Source organism: Lotus japonicus, chromosome 1, assembly GCF_012489685.1.
Source record: "Lotus japonicus ecotype B-129 chromosome 1, LjGifu_v1.2".
Taxonomy (NCBI): Eukaryota; Viridiplantae; Streptophyta; class Magnoliopsida; order Fabales; family Fabaceae; genus Lotus; species Lotus japonicus.
In genome coordinates, this window is record NC_080041.1 from 6,518,301 (window position 1) to 6,538,184 (window position 19,884).

At 35.6% G+C, this 19,884-nt stretch overlaps 2 protein-coding genes across 2 annotated transcripts; one reads left to right on the forward strand and one right to left on the reverse strand.

The window, feature by feature from the left end:
- Positions 1-460: 460 nt before the first annotated feature.
- On the forward strand, positions 461-7,379 carry LOC130733282 (uncharacterized). Its single transcript, XM_057585411.1, has 7 exons — positions 461-1,142; positions 2,162-2,309; positions 3,015-3,206; positions 3,577-3,705; positions 4,330-4,499; positions 6,603-6,733; positions 6,974-7,379. The coding sequence occupies exons 1-7, from the start codon at positions 860-862 to the stop codon at positions 7,052-7,054; spliced, it is 1,134 nt and encodes a 377-aa protein (XP_057441394.1). The 5' UTR covers positions 461-859; the 3' UTR covers positions 7,055-7,379.
- Positions 7,380-8,429: 1,050 nt separating this feature from the next.
- On the reverse strand, positions 8,430-13,462 carry LOC130733283 (DEAD-box ATP-dependent RNA helicase 53, mitochondrial-like). Its single transcript, XM_057585412.1, has 7 exons — positions 13,098-13,462; positions 12,860-12,987; positions 11,953-12,364; positions 11,292-11,390; positions 10,861-11,085; positions 9,835-9,996; positions 8,430-9,315 (listed from the first exon to the last, which is right to left on the reverse strand). Exons 1-7 carry the CDS (start codon positions 13,413-13,415, stop codon positions 8,917-8,919), a joined length of 1,743 nt encoding a protein of 580 aa, XP_057441395.1. The 5' UTR covers positions 13,416-13,462; the 3' UTR covers positions 8,430-8,916.
- Between the last annotated feature and the right edge of the window lie 6,422 nt (positions 13,463-19,884).

The window sequence follows — 19,884 nt, forward strand, 5'->3', positions numbered from 1 at the left end:
ATTAAAATTAGTTGTTTGATGATGTCATAAACAATTTTATTCATTTTTTAGACATTTATTATTTGATGAAAAAAAAAACTCAAAATATTATTCTATGTTATAGATATCTCGAATTTTTATGATGATGTTATCCTAACAAAATCATTGCTCTCAATTTCTATTATTATAGAAACTTTAATAAATTCAGTCAATTTGATCATTGCAATCATTAAGTTTCCTAACATCATTCAATCCTGCCTATAAATTAAGACAATTTCAAACCTGATTTGATTAACCATATTATCAATAAATGAGTCAACTTCGCATGATAATTGTTTGTGGAAATTATTTAAAAACGATCGTGATAAGCTAGATATTTAATACTGAACCGTTTGAGATCAATTCCAATATTTTTTTTTTCCCACATTACTTAATTTGTGCATTTCTAGGCAATAATAGTATTAACTCATAATTCAAGTGATTGTAATTTATAACATAGTTTCCCTTAAAAAACAACAACATAGTAATTGCATTGTTGATCCTAAATCAGTAAATCCTGATCCTGATACATGATTTTGGGTATCTGATTCAGGAATTCACCACTAATCAGGAATTCTGGTTTGCTTTTTCTGCACCAAAAAAGAAATCAACTTTCTCTCTCTTCCTGGTTTGTTTTTGCAGCAAAAGATATCATCAAGGTAAGAGAGAGAGAGAGAGAGAGTGGTTGTTGCAGTGGCCGTCCAAGCTGGAAACTTTATCATATTTAAGCGACACCCCATTATTAAAAATCGAAACTTTCCTCATCCTCTTCTCCTTGTTCTCATTCTCGTGTCTTTTTCTGTCAACATTGATTTCTCTCTCTTCAAATTGTCAAATTGTGATGACGCCAGAGCAGGAGAAGGAGCAGGAGAAGGAGAAGGAGCAGTTGCTGATTGATGCTGAGATGAAGAGGTACAGGAATGGTGAAATCTGGGATTTTGAGGATGACATCATGCCTGTTTCTGATGGTGAAACTGGTGGTGTCTTGTTGGGTTTGGATGGTGGGACCACCTCCACTGTCTGCATTTGCATGCCTATGATTCCTTTTTCTCATTCTCAGCTTCAATCTCTTCCTATCCTTGCAAGGGCTGTTGCTGGTTGCTCTAATCACAATAGTGTTGGAGGTAAATTGTCTAAGTTTTGACTTTGTATGTGTGTTTTGTTCCATGTTGGGAACCTCAGAAGAGTAAAATCAATTTTGGATGACACAATATAGATCTTTTGGAAGATTTAATTTTAGTTCCAGAATCAATTATGCTAGAAGCTAGGAATGGTAGTAAGAAAATTTCTTAATTCTTAAATGTATCAAACATAAATCAGTTCACTTTTTACTATAGAATCAATTGTGACAACAATGATCCAAACTTTGTTTAGTCTTGCTATGTGGGCTAATTTCAAATTTTGATTTTTCTTTGGATTTTTGGGGGTGTTTGTTGGTTATGTAACAATCCAATACTTGTTGTGGCTCTGAGTAATTTCAATTATTTCAATGTATACTTCCTTCAAAACCACTTCTTTGTGGGTTGGGGACAATGGAGAGAATTTTGGAGGATGTTGGTTATAGCTTAGGTAATTTGGTAAGCAAAAAAAATTGCTTTGGAGAAAGTGGTTATTTTATGAAGCTAAATATTTTATTCATACAAGGTGCACAAGCGACTATGACCTACAATAAAGCTGTGGCAAGTTGATCATCATCTAGGGGGAAATGCAATCTAGTGGCACCTTGTTTGGTTTGAGTTGTTGATATCTTAAAGACTACATACTATCTCATCATTGACTTTGTGATAAGCTTATCTATTTAGCATTGCAAAGAAGTTCTGACAAGTGGTAACAGTGTTTTTGTCTTTAGATGTTTTTCCTATCTCCACTTTGTACTTTCTCTCAAAAATTACTTATGGATAACTTACTTTAACCATCTCCCTCTCCTTTCTCTGATAAAGGTTGCTGGTAACTTATGTTTTCTTGCCAAGTACACATGTAGCATCACCATTGGCTCTGATTTTTAAAGTAAAGTTCATGTATAGACAACAGAAAATATTTTATGCCATTATTTTTAACGAATTATATCTATGATAATAGAATGAAGATCACATTTTAAGGATATTATATTGTTAGTTGTTACCATTAATCACTTCTTCTACAGAAATTGCTGCAAGGGAAACGTTAGAGCAAGTTATGGCAGATGCACTGTCAAAATGTGGTTCAAAACGATCTTCAGTCCGTGCTGTTTGTATGGCTGTATCTGGTGTTAACCATCCAACAGATCAACAAAGAATTCTCAGTTGGCTTAGGTTACTAAATATTAGTACATCCTTTATTTTTGGATTACAATTTATATCTTTTTTTTTACTCTTTTGTTATTAAAGAAGCTAAAACAAATTTAGTTATCTTATTTATGTGTTAGCCTTTTAGAAGTAACGAATGTACGTTGTTAAATTTGTCTCTGACGAGATAAATGATCTGTCAGTTTTTGTAATGTATTGAAGTTATGGAAGGAAAGGAAATACCTCTTCCCATAGTACCATATTTTATCTGCTGTGAAAAATTGGTGGACTCAATGTTACTGATAATTCTGACTTACACAACTAAGTCTGTTTATCATAGTATTAGGATAGATATCTCCTTCCAGAATACAATAAACTGAGTTAACCTTGTCATGAACAAAATACTTTTATAAAGGAGAGTGACAATGTAATCTCTGCTGCTTTCAGTTTTCCTGTATTGTTGTCTTACTCCATATTTCAATATTCTAGATTGAATGGTACTGAATTTCTTCATTTTTGAATTTGCAAAAGCAATGTGTAAAGAATTGAAGTAAGGACCTCAATAGAACTTAAGAACTTAACTCAAAAGGATTGAAGCTGTAGTTAAATTGTAACTTAAGTGTGCATTTTTCTGGTTAATTTCTTTAAAAATGTTGTCATTTAATCTCCGTTGTAGTTTCTCTACTGCTTTAGAGACTGAAGTATGTTGTATTTGTGACTTGATGTAAACAGGGGTATATTCCCAAGTTACGTGAGATTACATGTTCGGAATGATGCTGTAGCTGCTCTGTCAAGCGGAACAATTGGTAAACTTCATGGATGTGTATTGATTGCGGGCACGGGGACCATTGCATATGGATTTACTGAAGATGGAAAAGAAGCAAGGGCTGCTGGTGCCGGACCTGTCTTAGGTGACTGGGGGAGGTAATTGGTTGCAACTATTTTCTTGTCTTTCATGACCCCCACCCTCTCTGTCTCTCTCTCTATCTCCTTGCAATACTCTTTGTTACTCTCCTCTATACTTTCTTAACCATGAGAATCATCTTTTGGTGAAGCAAGGACTTGTGGGCAGAATGATAATTCAAGTAGCTCAAAAGTCTTTTAAGTTTATAAATTGGTCTGGTCTTAGTTTTCTTGAAAGCTAGTTCACCATCATGTACATTGATAATCAATATCACTTAAAAAAATGACTAGGAAGGAGAGCAATAAATAAGAGCATCACAGAAGTTCTTTCTTTCAATGCCAACTTGATTCTTTCTACCGTTTGGTTGAGAATTTTGATTTTGATTTGCAGTGGATATGGAATATCTGCGCAGGCATTAACTGCAGTAGTTAAAGCGCATGATGGTCGTGGTCCAAGTACAATGCTTACGAGTAGTATTTTACAAACGCTTGGTCTTTCTTCTGCAGAAGAATTAATAGGGTATATTCTCTAGTATTTCTGTATTTGTTCATTTTATATATATTTATAAAGTAAACAACTTGGATCATGAAATCTTATAATTTGAAGCCATTTTGTGCACTTTATAGAGAGAAAAATGATGAGGTCTGCTCATTATTTGCATTTAGTTTGGTATGTGTTTGTCCCTTGTCAATCCATTCAACAAATGCAAATAAGTTTTGTGAGTTCATATTATTTCAAAAATGAGAAATTCTAAGTTGGCGGCAATTTTCTCAATATAATTTGATTTCATCAATTTTTTCATGCCTTGTCCAGCTTTTGGTATTTTGTTGTTGGAATGCATGTTTTTTGTTTCTGGAATAGATTCAAAAGTCTAAAGAACTTGCTTTATTGATTTTGTTTTTCTGTTGATAAAATTTATAATAGCTGAAATAACTATGTATGATAAGTTCGTCTTCTAACCCCCTGGACCCCTAAAACCCCCTGCTGTATATGTATTTAAAAATCCTTTTCAGAGAACTTTTTTATCAATTTCTGGAATCCTGATAGTCATAGAATAGAATACACAAAAATATAATTGGCATCCAAATATGAATGAGCATGATACAGGATCTCAATCTTTTTTTTTGTCTCATTGAAAATCAGGTGGACCTACGCAGATCCATCTTGGGCGCGCATTGCTGCACTTGTTCCAGTTGTGGTGTCATGTGCAGAAGCTGGGGATGAGGTTGCAAATAAGATCTTGCAAGAATCTGTGCAAGAGCTGGCTTCAAGTGTAAAAGCTGTTGTAGGGAGACTTGGATTGTGTGGCAAAGGTTAGGTGTTATTTTAATTATCTTTTTTAATTTCATGACATTTGTACTCATCATAGATAGAGATACCCATACTTTTCCTGTGGTGTGCAGTATTGATTTTCATATATAAAGTAATATGCATAAGATATTGTGACCACTGATGTGCAATAACAATCTGATTTTAGGTTGCTTTAGCTGTGAGACTGCCGGAAAGCTGAATTGTCATTTCTGTAATGTTTAGGAAAGCGAGGACTGTTTTTTCCTTCGAGAAGTTGTATTTTTAGCTTCATTCTTGGTATCTGAAACTGAGATGCTTCATAACACAACCAAATCCTTTTCCCACTAGGTGTAGTCTACTACATAGATCAATCGATGACATAATACCCTATCATGTATCAAATCTAGTGATAGATTATTTAACTCCATATTTCTCTTAATGGTTTAGGATATAGTTTTCCTCGACCTCATTTACCTAACTATTGGTCTATCCTATATCTAGTCTATCCTCCTTTTTTTTGAGGTCCTAGTCTATCCTCCTTAAGAGTGCTTTTATGGTTTTTCTTCATACATACACCCTAAGATGAGGCTAACATCTTTCCTACACTGGAAGTTAGTCCTATTTTTCCTTTTGTGATTTCATTCCTAATGTGGTCTTCGTCTTGTGTGATCATTGATTCGTAGTAACATTCTCATCCCTGTAACACTAGCCTTACTTTTTGGTTGAGTCTTTACCGCTCAACATTCAGTCCCATCAAAATTGTAGGTCTTACAATTGTGCTATAAAAAGTTTCTGAGTACTACTTTTCTATCACAAATTACACTTGAAGCATTCCTTCATATCATCTACCCTATTTGGATCATATGGTTGACATTTTTCTTTTTCTCCTAATCATTCTCTATGATGAACCCGATATACTTAAACCCTGAGACTTGTGGTATTGTGTGCTTCCCAATTTTCACCTCTAAGTTAATATTTGTGTGCCTTCTGCTTAAACTTACATTCCATATATTATGTTTTCCTTATACTTAAATGAAAATCATATGTTTCTATGGTTTGCCTCTAATTCTTCAACTTTCCATCTCTTCAAGTAAGATGCATCGTGATAACATCTCTTGGATAAGTTCAGTAAACTCATCTAGAACCAAAATAAGAGATAAGGGCTCAAAGTTGAACTTGATGCCAACCTGTAGTTATAGGAAAACCTTTGTGTTCTCGCGCTATTCGTGACCCTCTCTTATATATCTTTGATTGCTTGAATGTAAGCAATATGAACTCCTATTTTAGAGTCATCCGCCATGAATCTTTAAGAACCCTATCACATTCCTTTTGCAAATTAATGACAACCGTTTGTCGATCTTATTCTCTTGGATCTGAGATGCTTCCATAAAGATGCATATTATTACCAACTTACCAAGGCTTGGCAAAAGTTGTCAAACTCTTGATATGGACAAAAGCATTTTCTCTGTAATAAGTGCCTCACTAGAGAAACTTATTCAAATCTTCCCTGCCTGGATATTGCAATTGCATTTGGATCTTAACTTGGTTCTAGGTCACATTTATCATATTTTTTGCTTACACAATTAGCTGTATCATCATTTCCTTCAAGAAAAGCACACCAAGCTAATTGAGTGTGTTTGGAAACGCTAACGTGATTCCACGTATCTTGAGGTATCAATAGTGATAGGTACTCACATATTAGCTAGTTAGTTAGAGGGTATTAATAAGGCATGTTGCCTATAAATAAGGGAAGTTAGTGAACATTAGGGGTATCTTTGTATTCAGTTAGGAATTGGGTTTAGAGAGAGAAGTGGTTCTCTTTCTAGGGTTAGAGAGGGTGTTTGGTATCTCTCTCATGTATCTTTCCCCTAATCCCCTATTGGGAATTAGGGTTCTATCAATAAACTACTGCTAATTTTCTGGTTTCTATCAAATAGACAGGCTAGATTTTGGCACGTCGAGTTCCATGGGGATTCACGTTGAGTTCAACATAACACTGAGTTGGCCACTAGAACACTCTTTTAAAATATAAAACAAATTAATGGCATTTTTGTCTGTATGAATATCATGCATGAACGATAAGATGATGTTTCATTGATCTGTGACTTGTATTCTAATTTTGGCAGATGGAAATGATGATTTTCCCCTTGTCATGGTTGGTGGTGTTCTCGAAGCAAACAGGAGATGGGATATAGGAAAAGAAGTCGTAGATTGCATTTCCAAGTACTTTCCTGGGGTACTTCCAATTAGACCTAAGGTCAGCATATATTTCCTTATATCTAGTTGGTAGCCTTCAATATTTCTAGTATAGATTTTTTCCTTAGAATCAATTCTAAAACTCAGAAGCTACTCACATAAGCTTTTTTACTTTAAATTAATTGTAGGATGATTTCCAAACATGCACAAATTTTTAAGAATATTAAGGCTTTAGATGTCATGGAACATCAGCATAGAATCAAATTTTAACATCTTGATTCTTGGGTTTACTGCACAACAGGTGGAGCCTGCTGTTGGGGCAGCCTGGTTAGCTTGGAGTTTTTTCATGAAAGAATATCACAAGGAATTATGCAGCAGCTGACAATTGATGGACTTGAATAAGAGAAAAAAAATCATAAAGTAAACGAAAAGAGAAAGCTACTTCTCTCAATTCTTGGTGACTGAAAGTGTAAATTACATAATGCTGAAACTGTGAAGCCATAAAGTGAACTTGCTATGCCATATAGTTTTTTTGTACAATCCATAATTTATATTATATTAGCTTATGGCTTGTGGTAGGCTTTAGTTACTCCCCCTCTCCTTGCTGCCCCCAATTGTTTTCTTGTCAACTTTAGATCACATAAATGCTGATGTAAATAATTTATATTGTTAATCATAATAGAGCTGTTTTTTTTTTGTCTCAAAAACTACTAGTGTTTGTTGTTAATTGCTAGATAATCAAGATTAGCATTTAGGACAATTATTGGATTTATATTTGAGGAATGCTATTATATTTTTTAACACATTCTTTATGATTAGGTTTATTTTAAAATAAAATCAACAAGGTTTATTAAAAATAAAATAATGGTAAATACAAGTCTTTTAGAAGGTTGTGCCTCCTCTAAAGTAATGTGCACTTCGGAGAGTAAAGCGTAAGACTGGTATATATAGTATGCACATCCCTAATATTGAAGTTGTTAAGATTAAAGGAATAATTTTCTAATCAAGGGTTATAACTCCACACTTTATTCTCTGAAGTACGTTATCGAATAAAGTGTGTTGAAAATGGTACAAGTATAACTAGCTTGAGTAGCTTCGCATTGAACTTCTCTGAGCCCTAAGGTAGGTCTAATGTAGCTTTATCCAAACGTTTATTCTCAGTCTCTCACACATCATATGTGAACCCTAGGTAGGTCTAATCTAACGACGCTCCTCATGGTCTTTCTCCCCCATCACCATTTGTACTATTTGTAGTGCTTTCTTTTTCTTTTTAAATTTTTCTTCTACCAATTTTTTTTAATACATTTGCATAATTTTATTGACAATATTTTATTTTATTAAGTACATTGGCGCATAAGGTTCATGAGACATTACTAGTTATAAGGGATTTGCATCAATTTTCAAAGTTTTATATGAACCCAGTTTCAATTTGGATTTAGGGTTTGTTTACGCATCCTCACCCACAGGCCACAAATTTTTTCATAATCAACCAGTTTACTGCATTTTTCTTTCTAAATATTTAACTATCCTATTGTTCCCCAGTGGTTTAATACAATATAACATTTGTAGTACAAATACAATGAAGGGTAGGAATTAATCAACTTGGTTCTTATGAAATTATGTTATCAAACTACAAGAGCAACCAGAGTAAGGGAGCTGAAACTAAATAACAGGTAGGTTAATATAAAATAATAGATAAGAATTTAATTGCTCAACAAAATCATAGTATAAAATAAAACAACAAAGCACCCAGCCGCTTTCTAAGAAATTTCATTGTGCCCATTATCTGTTTCAAGGAACATAAATTACATATAAATAAATTGAATCACTACTCTTCATAAAGGTGTCTTCAAAACTTTCATGATAAATACACATAACCAGAATCATGTTTTGATTGCTTGAAAGAGAGCTGATGGAATCCATAGAATACAGCCCTTCATTTTTCTATTTCATAGATGGAGCATAATGCAATATAGCTGAGGTTGAGCCAAAAATCCCCAGAGAAGAAAAGTCTTATACCCAATAGAACTTGTGATTCTTATGTTATAAATAATAACCTTCTCCAATCCTTAGTGGTACAACAAGCATAGCCTACATAGCTTCAAGTTTTAGATGAAATGACAACCAAACTTTACAAAAACTAAACCACCAAGAAATGAAGATGGTGCTTTTATGATACTTGTGAAGTTAAAATGATTTCTATCGTTCTGATCACTGTCACGAGAATCCCCACACGTGCTAGCCTTACCTTGAGCCAAAATCTCCAAAACCACCAGATTTATCTGAACCGCCAAATCCCCCAAAACCACCACCTGATCCACTAAATTTAAATCCACCGGATGATCCGCCAGATCTACCTCCACCAAATGAGCCAGAACGACCAGAGCCTGATCCACCATATCTATTCTCACCAGATGAATTACCAGAAAATCCTCCTCCAGATCTACTTGATCCGCCAAACCCAGAATTTCCATAGCTAGAGCGACCAGATCCAGAGTTACTGTAGCCCCCAGAGCGGCCAGATCCAGAACTACGGCCAAAACCTCCATCCCTCATACCTCCGCCGCCAAATGAACCAAAACGCCCACCCCCCATGCCACCGAATGATTCCACTGATGCTCTATCAACAGCAATCTTTGGTAGCTAATAAACATGAATATTGGAATACAAAAGTGATCAGTTAATCATTATACATAGATTCCTGAAGAAAAAAGAATACTGACCGATGATGTAATCAGCACGGAAGATGGAGAACAACAATCATAATATAAAAAATAATAATAATAGTAAAAATAACTTAGAGTATACCAGTTCACAGGTTGTATGTGATTTTCTTAAAGTATACCACAAAAGAGTAGACACACAGAAAAATAATTAAGATTTTCGGTAACTTGAGTTTTATCAGTGCTTGGCGCGACCTTGTCCACAAACTAATAATGAACTTTTTGGGCACATCACTGTATCAGTTGTTCAACATTACATGTTATAACTTGGTGTTTCACAGATTAAAATCCCAGTAAAAGGGTGGATTTTAGGCAGGAGGATATACTACCATTTTAGTTTAACCTCATTTTCTACAACTACTAAATCAGCAATGGACAAAGTACAACTTCCATTAAAAATGATAGGCCCAAAGGAATGGATAGAATGCAAGGAGCTCACCTCTTTAAATTTAGAGCCCACATCACGCTCAATAGTCCTAATAGCCCTGGATTGATCTTCAGTATGGACAAGAATAGCAGTTCCTTTCTTACCGGCACGACCTGTTCGTCCAGATCGATGAACAAATATCTCTGAATTATTGGGAAGGTCATAATGTATTACCTATTCAAGGAACAAAAGTTAGATCCTCACATGTAAAAAGTGAATAGAATAACAACAGAATCTTCTATGCCGAAGTACTTGCATATACACATGACTAATGAAACAAAGTGTGGCATAAAACATTGACAAAGACCAGATCCATCCAAAAGAATAACAAAGAAAGCAACAAACAAGAAGCTACAATTTTTTCAAAATTTATAGAAACGTGAACAGAAGCAGACTCTTGCAGACAATTAATGATGCAGGTTGCTTTGTAATTCAATGATTTCCATAGCACCCAACATATGCTAATTTCAACATTTGAAAATAAGAGCCATTGCTGCATTGCTAAGAAGTAAGAACTGAGCATCTGTTATGAAATTATCCCCTACTTGAAGATTATAAAGCACAGAAGAAAGAGGGATCGGATGTTTGCATACTTCAAGGTGCTATCAATATGGTAACGAAAAACCTAATAATATTATCGCAGCATAGAAAGAGTCCAGCACAGTTCGTAAATCTCTATTTATTCTGTAAAGCACACTTCAACATAATACGAGGATATACAGCATAAGAAATATCAGAAGCTATTTACTGATTTCTGCCAAACTTGCCCTGAATTTGAAATGAAAGTGAAGGTAACTGGGAAATGTAGAGAATCCAATTCATAAAATAACATACATAAACAGTAACCAATTAGAGATGAACCAATCACGCATACCTTGCCTGACATAGTTAAGAAATATCTCATATACATTAAGAAAAAATGTAACAAGAAAAGAAAAACATCATGGGGAAAATAAGAGTTATTCTCAAATGTCAATAAACATGGAATAGAATAGATTGGATATCTTAATGATTTCATTGGGGAAAAAAGGAACTCACAAGATCAACATTAGGTATATCAAGTCCACGTGAAGCAACATCAGTCGCCACTAGAACATTAAAATGACCCTCTCTGAAGCCAGCTAAAGTTCTTTCCCTTTGAGCTTGTGATATATCTCCATGCAAGGCCTCACATTTAAGACTTTTCGACATGCTATGTGATAATCGATCAGCATCACGTTTTGTTTGAGTGAACACAATACACTTTCCTCCTTTCGCATGCTCCTACCAGAAGATACATTTTTTTAGAATAAACAACAGAAGCAAGTTAAGTGATAGGGCTTATTATCTAGCTCTTTTGTTGTTAAAAATATTTTATATATTTAGAAAAATTATTTAAAAATAATAAATCTTGATATCAACGAAACAGCAATGATGATAACAATCATTAATCAGAACTAACACATAAGAAATGGTGTAAGAAGGCATACTGTTATCAGAGGCGCGAGAATTCCCTGTTTAACGTAACTATCAGTCACAATTGAGTACAGTGAAATTCCATCTGCTAGCTTCTGGTCAGAATCTCCAACCTGAGGCACCAATAAGCTCCCGGTTAAATAATAACCAACAAATAAAATAACTGACCAAGTTGATCTCAAACTGCATGACTTTCTTTCCTTTCTTCATAAACATATCCCAGTAAAATAGTTTTCTAAACACAGACTGAAATTTACAATTTCTTATGAAGGATAATAAGAATACCATTGAAACCCAGTCTTTTTCAGTACAACTGAAATACATACACACATTGCTTGTAAATTTACTTATAATAAACTTCTTAATAACAATATCTACTGGGCGTGGTAGTGTTGCGAGGTAGTTATTGTAGTGTTTTGGCAGTTTTAGTGACAGAGATAATCTCTGTAAGAGTTTCTAACAATGGGAAGAGATTGCTGTATTTTCTGTAATTTGGTTTCATTTAATCCTATTTTCTATTGGTGTTCTGTCACTTTGTGCACCATGCGTTCATCCACTTGATTTGCTTTCTGCATTTTAATTTTGGGAAGATACTCACTCCAATAAGAGATTTCAATACCATAATTGCCCCAATGCTTAAAGCTAGTGACGGAAAAAATAGAATCATGTACTTACAAGATCAATGGTTACGGGATTGTTTAGGTACTTGCGTGTCAACTGCTTAATCTCATATGGCATAGTTGCAGAGAACATAAGAGTCTGACGTTTAGGGGGCAACCTATCCAAGATCTTCTCCACGTCTTCCTGAAATCCTATTTGAAGCATCTGATCAGCTTCGTCAAGAACCATAAACTGAACCTCCTTCAAATTTAGAGCGCCTCTGTTCAGAAGGTCAATAATTCGACCCGGCGTGCCCACCACAACATCAACACCATAATCAAGTTGCCTCATCTGTTGCGAGATGGGAGTGCCCCCATAAACACAAATCGTATCCAAGTTAGGCGCTGAGTCATAGAATTCCTTCTCCACCTGCTTTGCAAGTTCTCGAGTCGGAGCCAAAGCCAATGCCAAAGGATCCCTCCCTCGTCTGCCACACCATCCACACACAACAAAACATAACAAGTTAAACCCACAAATCAATATTTTCTAGCAAATCACTTAATCCAAATCCACCTTCAAAGTCAAGCAGATAGAAAAGATACAAAGGTCCCGTTTGGAAAAACAGCTTAATTAAGCGCTTATAGTCATATGCGCTTATGACATAAACGCTTATTCATAAGTTATTTAAAAAATTTATTGAAATAAATTGAAAATAAGCTATATATATATAAGCATAAGCTCTTTTTCATAAGCTATCCTGAGTAGCTTATGAAAATAAGCTCAAAACAGCTTATGGAAGAATAAGCCATAAGTTGTTTGCATATGCTCTCCCAAACACTGGCACTGGCATAAGAGTTTATGCTATCAGATAAGCTCGAATAAGCTCTTCCAAACGGGGCCAAATTCAAGTAATAGTAAGGCATAACAAGTAAAATTAAATGCATAAAAAGCATCATTCAACAAACATAAAAGTAAAACCAACCCATGCTTAGCATTGAACTTAATAATCTTATCCATGATGGGTATCCCAAAAGCAAGAGTTTTCCCAGTTCCTGTTCTAGCTCGACCAATCATATCACGACCTTGCATAGCAGGTTCCAGCACAGCCCTCTACAATTCAACAACAGAAACAAGTTAACAACAGCTCAATGTTACTAAATTTATACACTATTGAATCGATTCAGGAAAACGCATAAACCCTAGAAACCTCGCAAACTCACCTGGATAGGGAAGAGCTTGGAGATTCCTTTCTTGGCCAAGGCAGAGACGATTTCCTCAGAAATCCCAAGCTTCTTGATCTCGAGCCCTTCATCGTTTTTGGAGCCTTCTTCGTATGGGAAATCAGCGACGGCGAATTCGGCGAGAGAAGGGAGAGAGGCGCGGAACTGCAAGGGAACTGGATTCGAGTGGAAGTGTCTTGCCCTGGCGACGACGGGGAGCTGACGGAGCTCGCCGGTGACGGTTGAGGCGGCGATGAAGGTGGCGGCGCCGCGCCGCGAGAGGGCGGAACAAGCTCTTCTGAGGATTGCGGTGATCATGGTTTGAGGTGGGAGGAACAGAGTGTGAATTTGGGGTTTAGGGTTTTATGAGAAATGAGAAGAGGAAGATATTTAGGGAGGTTGTGATCTTGTGTGTGCAAGTCTACTCTTTGTTATCATGTGCCCTCCAATGGAATTTCAAGTATCAAGTCTTGACTAACAAGTATCAAGTCAGCAAAGCTTTGATTTTAAGCAATGGTTCTATTTTATTCCAATATGGCAATATGGTATGGAAACCCCAACTTACCCCTATTCATATGGATTCTCCTCCTTCTCTTTGCCTTTTACTTTCCTCACCATTTCTTCCTCTAGGTTTTCTCTCCCTTTCCTTGCCATTCTCATCTTCTTTCATTGTGCTCATTTGGTAACTAATCATCTCATTTTCCTTGTCGTTCTTTGTTTTACATTTTTTTTCTTTCTCTTCCTGTTGTCTATGCAAAGCATTTTTGTCATGGGCGAAACTTCATCTTACCAGATTTTAGAATTTGGCATCAGTAAGGTAATACCGAATTTTAGAATTTAGTAATTTGTCATAGATTTAAACTAATTGGATTCTAAAATCTATAATGTATTTTAAAATCTGATAGCATTGTATACTCGTAATATAGTCATCCAAGTGAGACTATTTTATAAGAGTACAGAAGATGAAACACTTAATGAAACTTTTGCCCTGAACAAACAAACGAGGCAAGAATTTGTTCACACCATAATTCTTCTGTCACCATCGTTATGGTGATTTTTACAGGACTAGGAAATACACAAAAAAAAAAACCCACAACCTTATTTCATGCCCACTTCCACCATCAACAAACAAGTCAACATCAACTCAACAAGGTTTTATCTATTCAACTTAAAATGGACAAAGTTAAATATGAACAACAACAGGAAGGGAGCAATCAAAGAGTTACAACATTCTCTCTTCTCGAAGACTATTGCGGCAACAACTTAACTTATTCCCTAACATCCTTAGTTAATTGTAAAACATTCAAAAGGATCAATGGTGTTGTTCCTTTGTTATGATTGTCTACATTTTAGCTAATATGATATGTGTGTCAAGATGTGGGAACACTTGTCCCTGGGAACGTACTGTGTACTTGGCTGATTTAATTGTAAAACTTTGGATTTTTACGTGTTAACCAAGTTATAGTTTATTCAAGAAGCTTATGTGCGCCGTCAAGGAGTATATCAAGTGCAATCAAACCCGGTTCAAGGGGGGTTTGATTTGAAGTATTTGTAGAAGTTTTTATCTGCAACTTAAAACACGGTTTGAAGATATTGTGTAGATTTGTTGTTGGTTTATGGTAAACCAAACTTCCTGATTTGTGTATGGATTATGTGAGCTCATTGATGAAATGATATTTAATGAAGAGGTTTTCCTCCACTAACTACTATCAAAACCCTTTCAAGACTCAATCGTAGTATAGTATCGGGTTTTGTCGTCTTCACAGAGATTGTGTTGCTACATATTAATCTTACTAGCTAGATGTTGGATGAATGGCTTAAAAAGTAAAATGTGGGTTTATTTAAATAAAGGAAAAATTATAATTAAAGCGATAAAAGAAGTTTTACGGAGGCAAACAAAGAAGAAAATGTATTTGAAAAATGAGTTAATTTGATTTACAACTTATTCTCAACCAATATACTCTTATAAGACGAAATTGACATTTAAGATGTCGATAAGAGCTATTCGCCCACTAATTTCTTAGCTAAGCGAATCTACCAATTAAGAACCTAGCCTTAATCTCTTAAGCTCTATTGATCATAAAAGGAGCATTATACACATACCTACTCGATAAGACATTCTCAAGCTCTGTTCCTAACCCAAGAAGTTCATGTCCTAGTGGATAGAATCTCTGACTGTCACTCAAGAAATCCTAATAGTTCCTACTAGATAATCCTATCCTAGAGAGGTGAGTATCCCGACTTGTCACTCGGTATAGATCTCTTTTCCAACTCATGATATTCATACCTAAGAGTTAATGTCTCCTATTGTCACCTAGAAAACCTAAACCCTACCTAATACATGTCTTTCTTAAGATGACTGATGCAAGAGTGGTTTCTCTCATTAACTAAATTCACACCAACTTCTCAATTGTCATGCAAATCCTAAAAAAGCATCATATTGGCAAAAGATACATGAACGCGCAAAGAGAATCAATAACCTAAGACATAGGAATCTTTCCCCTTTCTATGAACTAAGCTACATTAACTCATATCAATTTCTCAATCTATTTATGAATTAATATAAACTCTTTAAATTACCAATTAACCAATTAAAGCATTAAACATAGAGAGAAACACCAAATAATGAAAATTCATAATTATAATGGCATAAAAGTATATTGAATAAGAGAGAAAACCAAATTAAGTCATCCCAAATACTAAAAGAGAGTCACAACATAAAAAATAGGTAAAGAGAAAAGCAAAACCCAAAATAGAACGGAGTCATGGACATCCGGCGAAGCTGTCACCTCCTCCATGGCCCTGACACCGGCCCTCAAGGACCTAGCCTTCCTCTCCACCAAGAAATTGCCTCCAAAAACCTCTGAAGTGTTTATTAGGTTTAGAAGAAGAGAAAAGATGGAAAAGATCCCAAAAAAAAATAGGTTAAAAACTGATTTTATAGTGCTTTTTCGTGTTATGGGCCTATTATGTCTTTCATGGCGCAGCAGATGATCCGGTGCAGTCGCGTGCACCGTAAGTCCGTGCACCCGCGTGATCTCGCGCGTTCAATTCCAGCATCTGCACCGTGTGGCCACCAGATGCACGGGAACACCATAATCTTGTGGACGGGCGACACACTGGATAATAACTCCTGCATCAGCGATTTTCTTTTTCTTTTTCTTTTTCCTTTTTATTTCTGATTTTTTCTCTCTTCTCATATCTTCTCCTAAAATAACAATAAAATAAAATAAATGGAAGATAAAAATAAGATAACAACTTAAAATAAACTTATCTAATCCTAAATTAAAGTAAATAAATCATAATAATATCTAGAAAATAATATAAAATATAGAAAAATACTAAAACTTGATAAAAATATTAAAATGCATGAAATAAACCTAAAGTGTCCTAACATGACTAAAATATCTTAAATAATATATTAAAATGCATGCAAATAAACTAGAAAAATAGTCTTAAATCCCGGGTCATCATACCCCTATACTCAACGAGAGCTTGTCCTCAAGTAAAAACTTAAGGTTGCTTGTCCTCAAGCTCAAGAAAACAGTTCAAAGTGAGATGCAAGTAAACATATTTTCACAAAAGATACATGGGATGAGTTCCTCAAAATAGTTCATGCAAAGAATCAAGCTTTAAAAACTGAGTAACCTTTAGTAAGTGCAAACAAGAATTATAGAAAATACCAAGATGTGGGGTTTCACATTTCATTCCTATTTACCCAACCCCATATTGAGAATCCACTAATGATGACCAACAGTTTTATTTTATTTTGAGCACACACATGTTATTTTCTTTTGAATTTAGCTTTTTCCCAACCCTTCACAGTTATTACCAACTCAGGGCGAAATTCTTTTCTTTTATTTAACAAGGTCAGGATATAATTGGGGGTATGCTTAGTGGTGCAAATACTTCCCATTCCCTTACTCCATCCTTTCCCCATTTTATTTTTTTTTCAATTTTAGCACTTTAGCTTTACTTTCACATGTGTGACCCTTTGTTAACCTCACAGGCAAAAAGAGTGTAGACTCAATATAAAGATTAAAAGGAAAACTACATATTATGCATTATCCCCACTAGCTTGACATCTTAATAACTTTACTGCACTTCCCCAAAACTCACTCAAGTCTCTATCACCTAACTCTCCACATGTTCCACAAGTTTCACTCACACCCATGCATCAAGCACACTTTATTGTAAGTACTAGCATCAAACTCGGAACAGATATTAAAAACAAGAACAAGCATTATTCAAGCAAAAAAGTGTGAATACCAAGAATCCAAGGCATATGCATACTAGTGTGTGCAATCTAAATAACAAATGCTAAATGCATGATCATGAAATAAAATGAGAGATGAGTGGTTCAGAAAAACTCCCTGTACTCAAATTGGGTGCAACTTGAAAGCATCAGGACATGGTCAGTTGGGCCCTCTAACTAAGATTAATTCCTGTAAAATCACTTAGCCATTGCAAAAACGAGCACACAAATTAAAACACCACAACATAACTCAAATAATTTAATGAGACACTATGACTCAAAATCCTATGCATCAAATCATCAATTCATGACTAATGAACTTAATTCTCGTTAAATCCACTAGCTAATCCATTCTTAGTCAGATTCACAGAATTCCAAACCTCATAGCATGTTATAGTTGATCAGGCCACAACAAGCATTTAGCACAAGAACAAATAAATTGAATTGACATATAAGAGCATAACAGGAAAGCAAATGCATACTATAATAATGCTCTAAACAACACCCGGCTAGCTTAACTAATAGAAGCGGAAGCACAATCCCCGGCAACGGCGCCATTTTGATGAAAGGATATTTAATGAAGAGGTTTTCCTCCACTAACTACTATCAAATCCCTTTCAAGACTCAATCGTAGTATAGTATCGGGTTTTGTCGTCTCCACAGGGGATTGTGTTGCTACGTATTAATCTTACTAGCTAGATGTTGGTTGAATGGCTTAAAAAGTAAAATGTGGGTTTATTTAAATAAAGGAAAAATTATAATTAAAGCGATAAAAGAAGTTTCACAGAGGCAAACAAAGAAGAAAATGTATTTGGAAAATGAGTTCATTTGATTTACAACTTTAGTGAATCGTTTTCTCAAATTCCGTTAGTGAATCGTTTTCTCAAATTCCAAGAAACCTAGTTTGAGTTCTGGAATTCTTTCGCCGGATTCTATCTTAGAATTCACAGATGATGGCACAGGAAAAATCGGAATCGCGAAATTTTCATTTTCCCGCGTTTTCCATCTCCTATAAATAGAAGAAAAAACAAAAAAGATCACATTTTCCACCATAGTTGGCCGTGGGTTTGAGAGGAAGGAGGGGAGGAGAGCTTTTCACCGATTCTTGCCTGATCGTCGCACCGTTCGTTGCTACGCGTATGCCTCAAGGTACTGATGCTTTTCCTTACCTCTGATCGTAAATTCTGTCGTTTTTCTCTATGTCTTTCTGTGCTCAAAGTTTTGAGCTTTTTGTAAAACTATCCAAATAACTTCATGTTTCTATCTAAACTTATTCCCTGCGTGCCCAAGAGCATGTTTAGCGGATTACATTTCGCCGAATCTCGCCGAATTGCCGCCGAGTTTCAATTATGCTTGAAAAACCCATTTTTGGCCAAAGCTTCGCCCTTTTGACTTAAAACCCTTGACTGAGCTTAGCGTTAGTAGGATTAGTCGTCATAATCGTCGTTGGTGTCGACCCCATCTAATTTGTTTTTCGAAATTCTAATTTTGAGTTTCCGAGCTAAAAATCTTGACCAAAATACCCCTGTTCGAGTTTTCGATCCGATAATTTTTCTGAGAGTTTCCCTGGCCTAGATATCGCCTAAGAATACCTAGGAATTGATTTAGATCGAAGAAAAAGTTCGGAAACCCTATTTTTGAGTGGCCGAAACCTATTTGTTTGGATACCGTGTCCAAAAATAATTTTTGGGTCTCTATGACTTGAGCCATTGCGCAGCTCTTTCAATTGTTGAAATTTTGGCGTTGGTTTCGTGTCATTCCGAGTTCTGTAGCTCGAGTTATGCTCGTTTTAGCGAACGAAGTCTCCGTTGTCCATTCGTGCCCAAATGTGAACTCTGAAGCTTTAAAAGCTTTCTTTACGATTTTGATTAGTATTATTAGATGGTGTTGCTCCTAGTGAGGCTTGTGTTGATGATTGTGTTTCCTTATTCTAGGTTCACAACTTCCATGCACAACTTCTACTCACGAAGGTAAGAGTAACTCAGTTTTAGAGTGTCCTTGAGTCTTGCATGTATTTATCGCACTGCCTGCGTTTGAGATGAAGATGTTTACATTGATTGACATTGGATTATGATTGTTATGCTTGCAATGTTGTATGCTTGCTTATGTTGATTGTTTCTGAGGCTTGTGCCAAATATTTTCTGAAGGTTTCGACTGAGTAAACTTATTGAGACGTGTGTCTCCGTTTTCTGAGAGGCTTCGGCCGTTTACTGGTTTCTGTCATTGAACTGAGTTGGTATGCAATTGAATTGAGTTATGTTCGTTGATAATAGGAATAACATGTGGTTACAACGAATTAATCATTGGTTTGGGCATTGTTGTTGACTTACTTGGCATATAGGCTTTGGTCCTTAAGTGACAATGAGGTGGGTGTGGTCCCGCGTGATTGTCCCGTCTTTCGAGGCATTATAAAGTGGCAATGAGGTGGGTATGGTCCCGCGGGATTGTCCCATCTTTCGAGATGTTCTAAAGTGGCGATGAGGTGGGTGTAGTCCCACGCGATTGTCCCACGTGATCGTCCCGTCTTGCGAG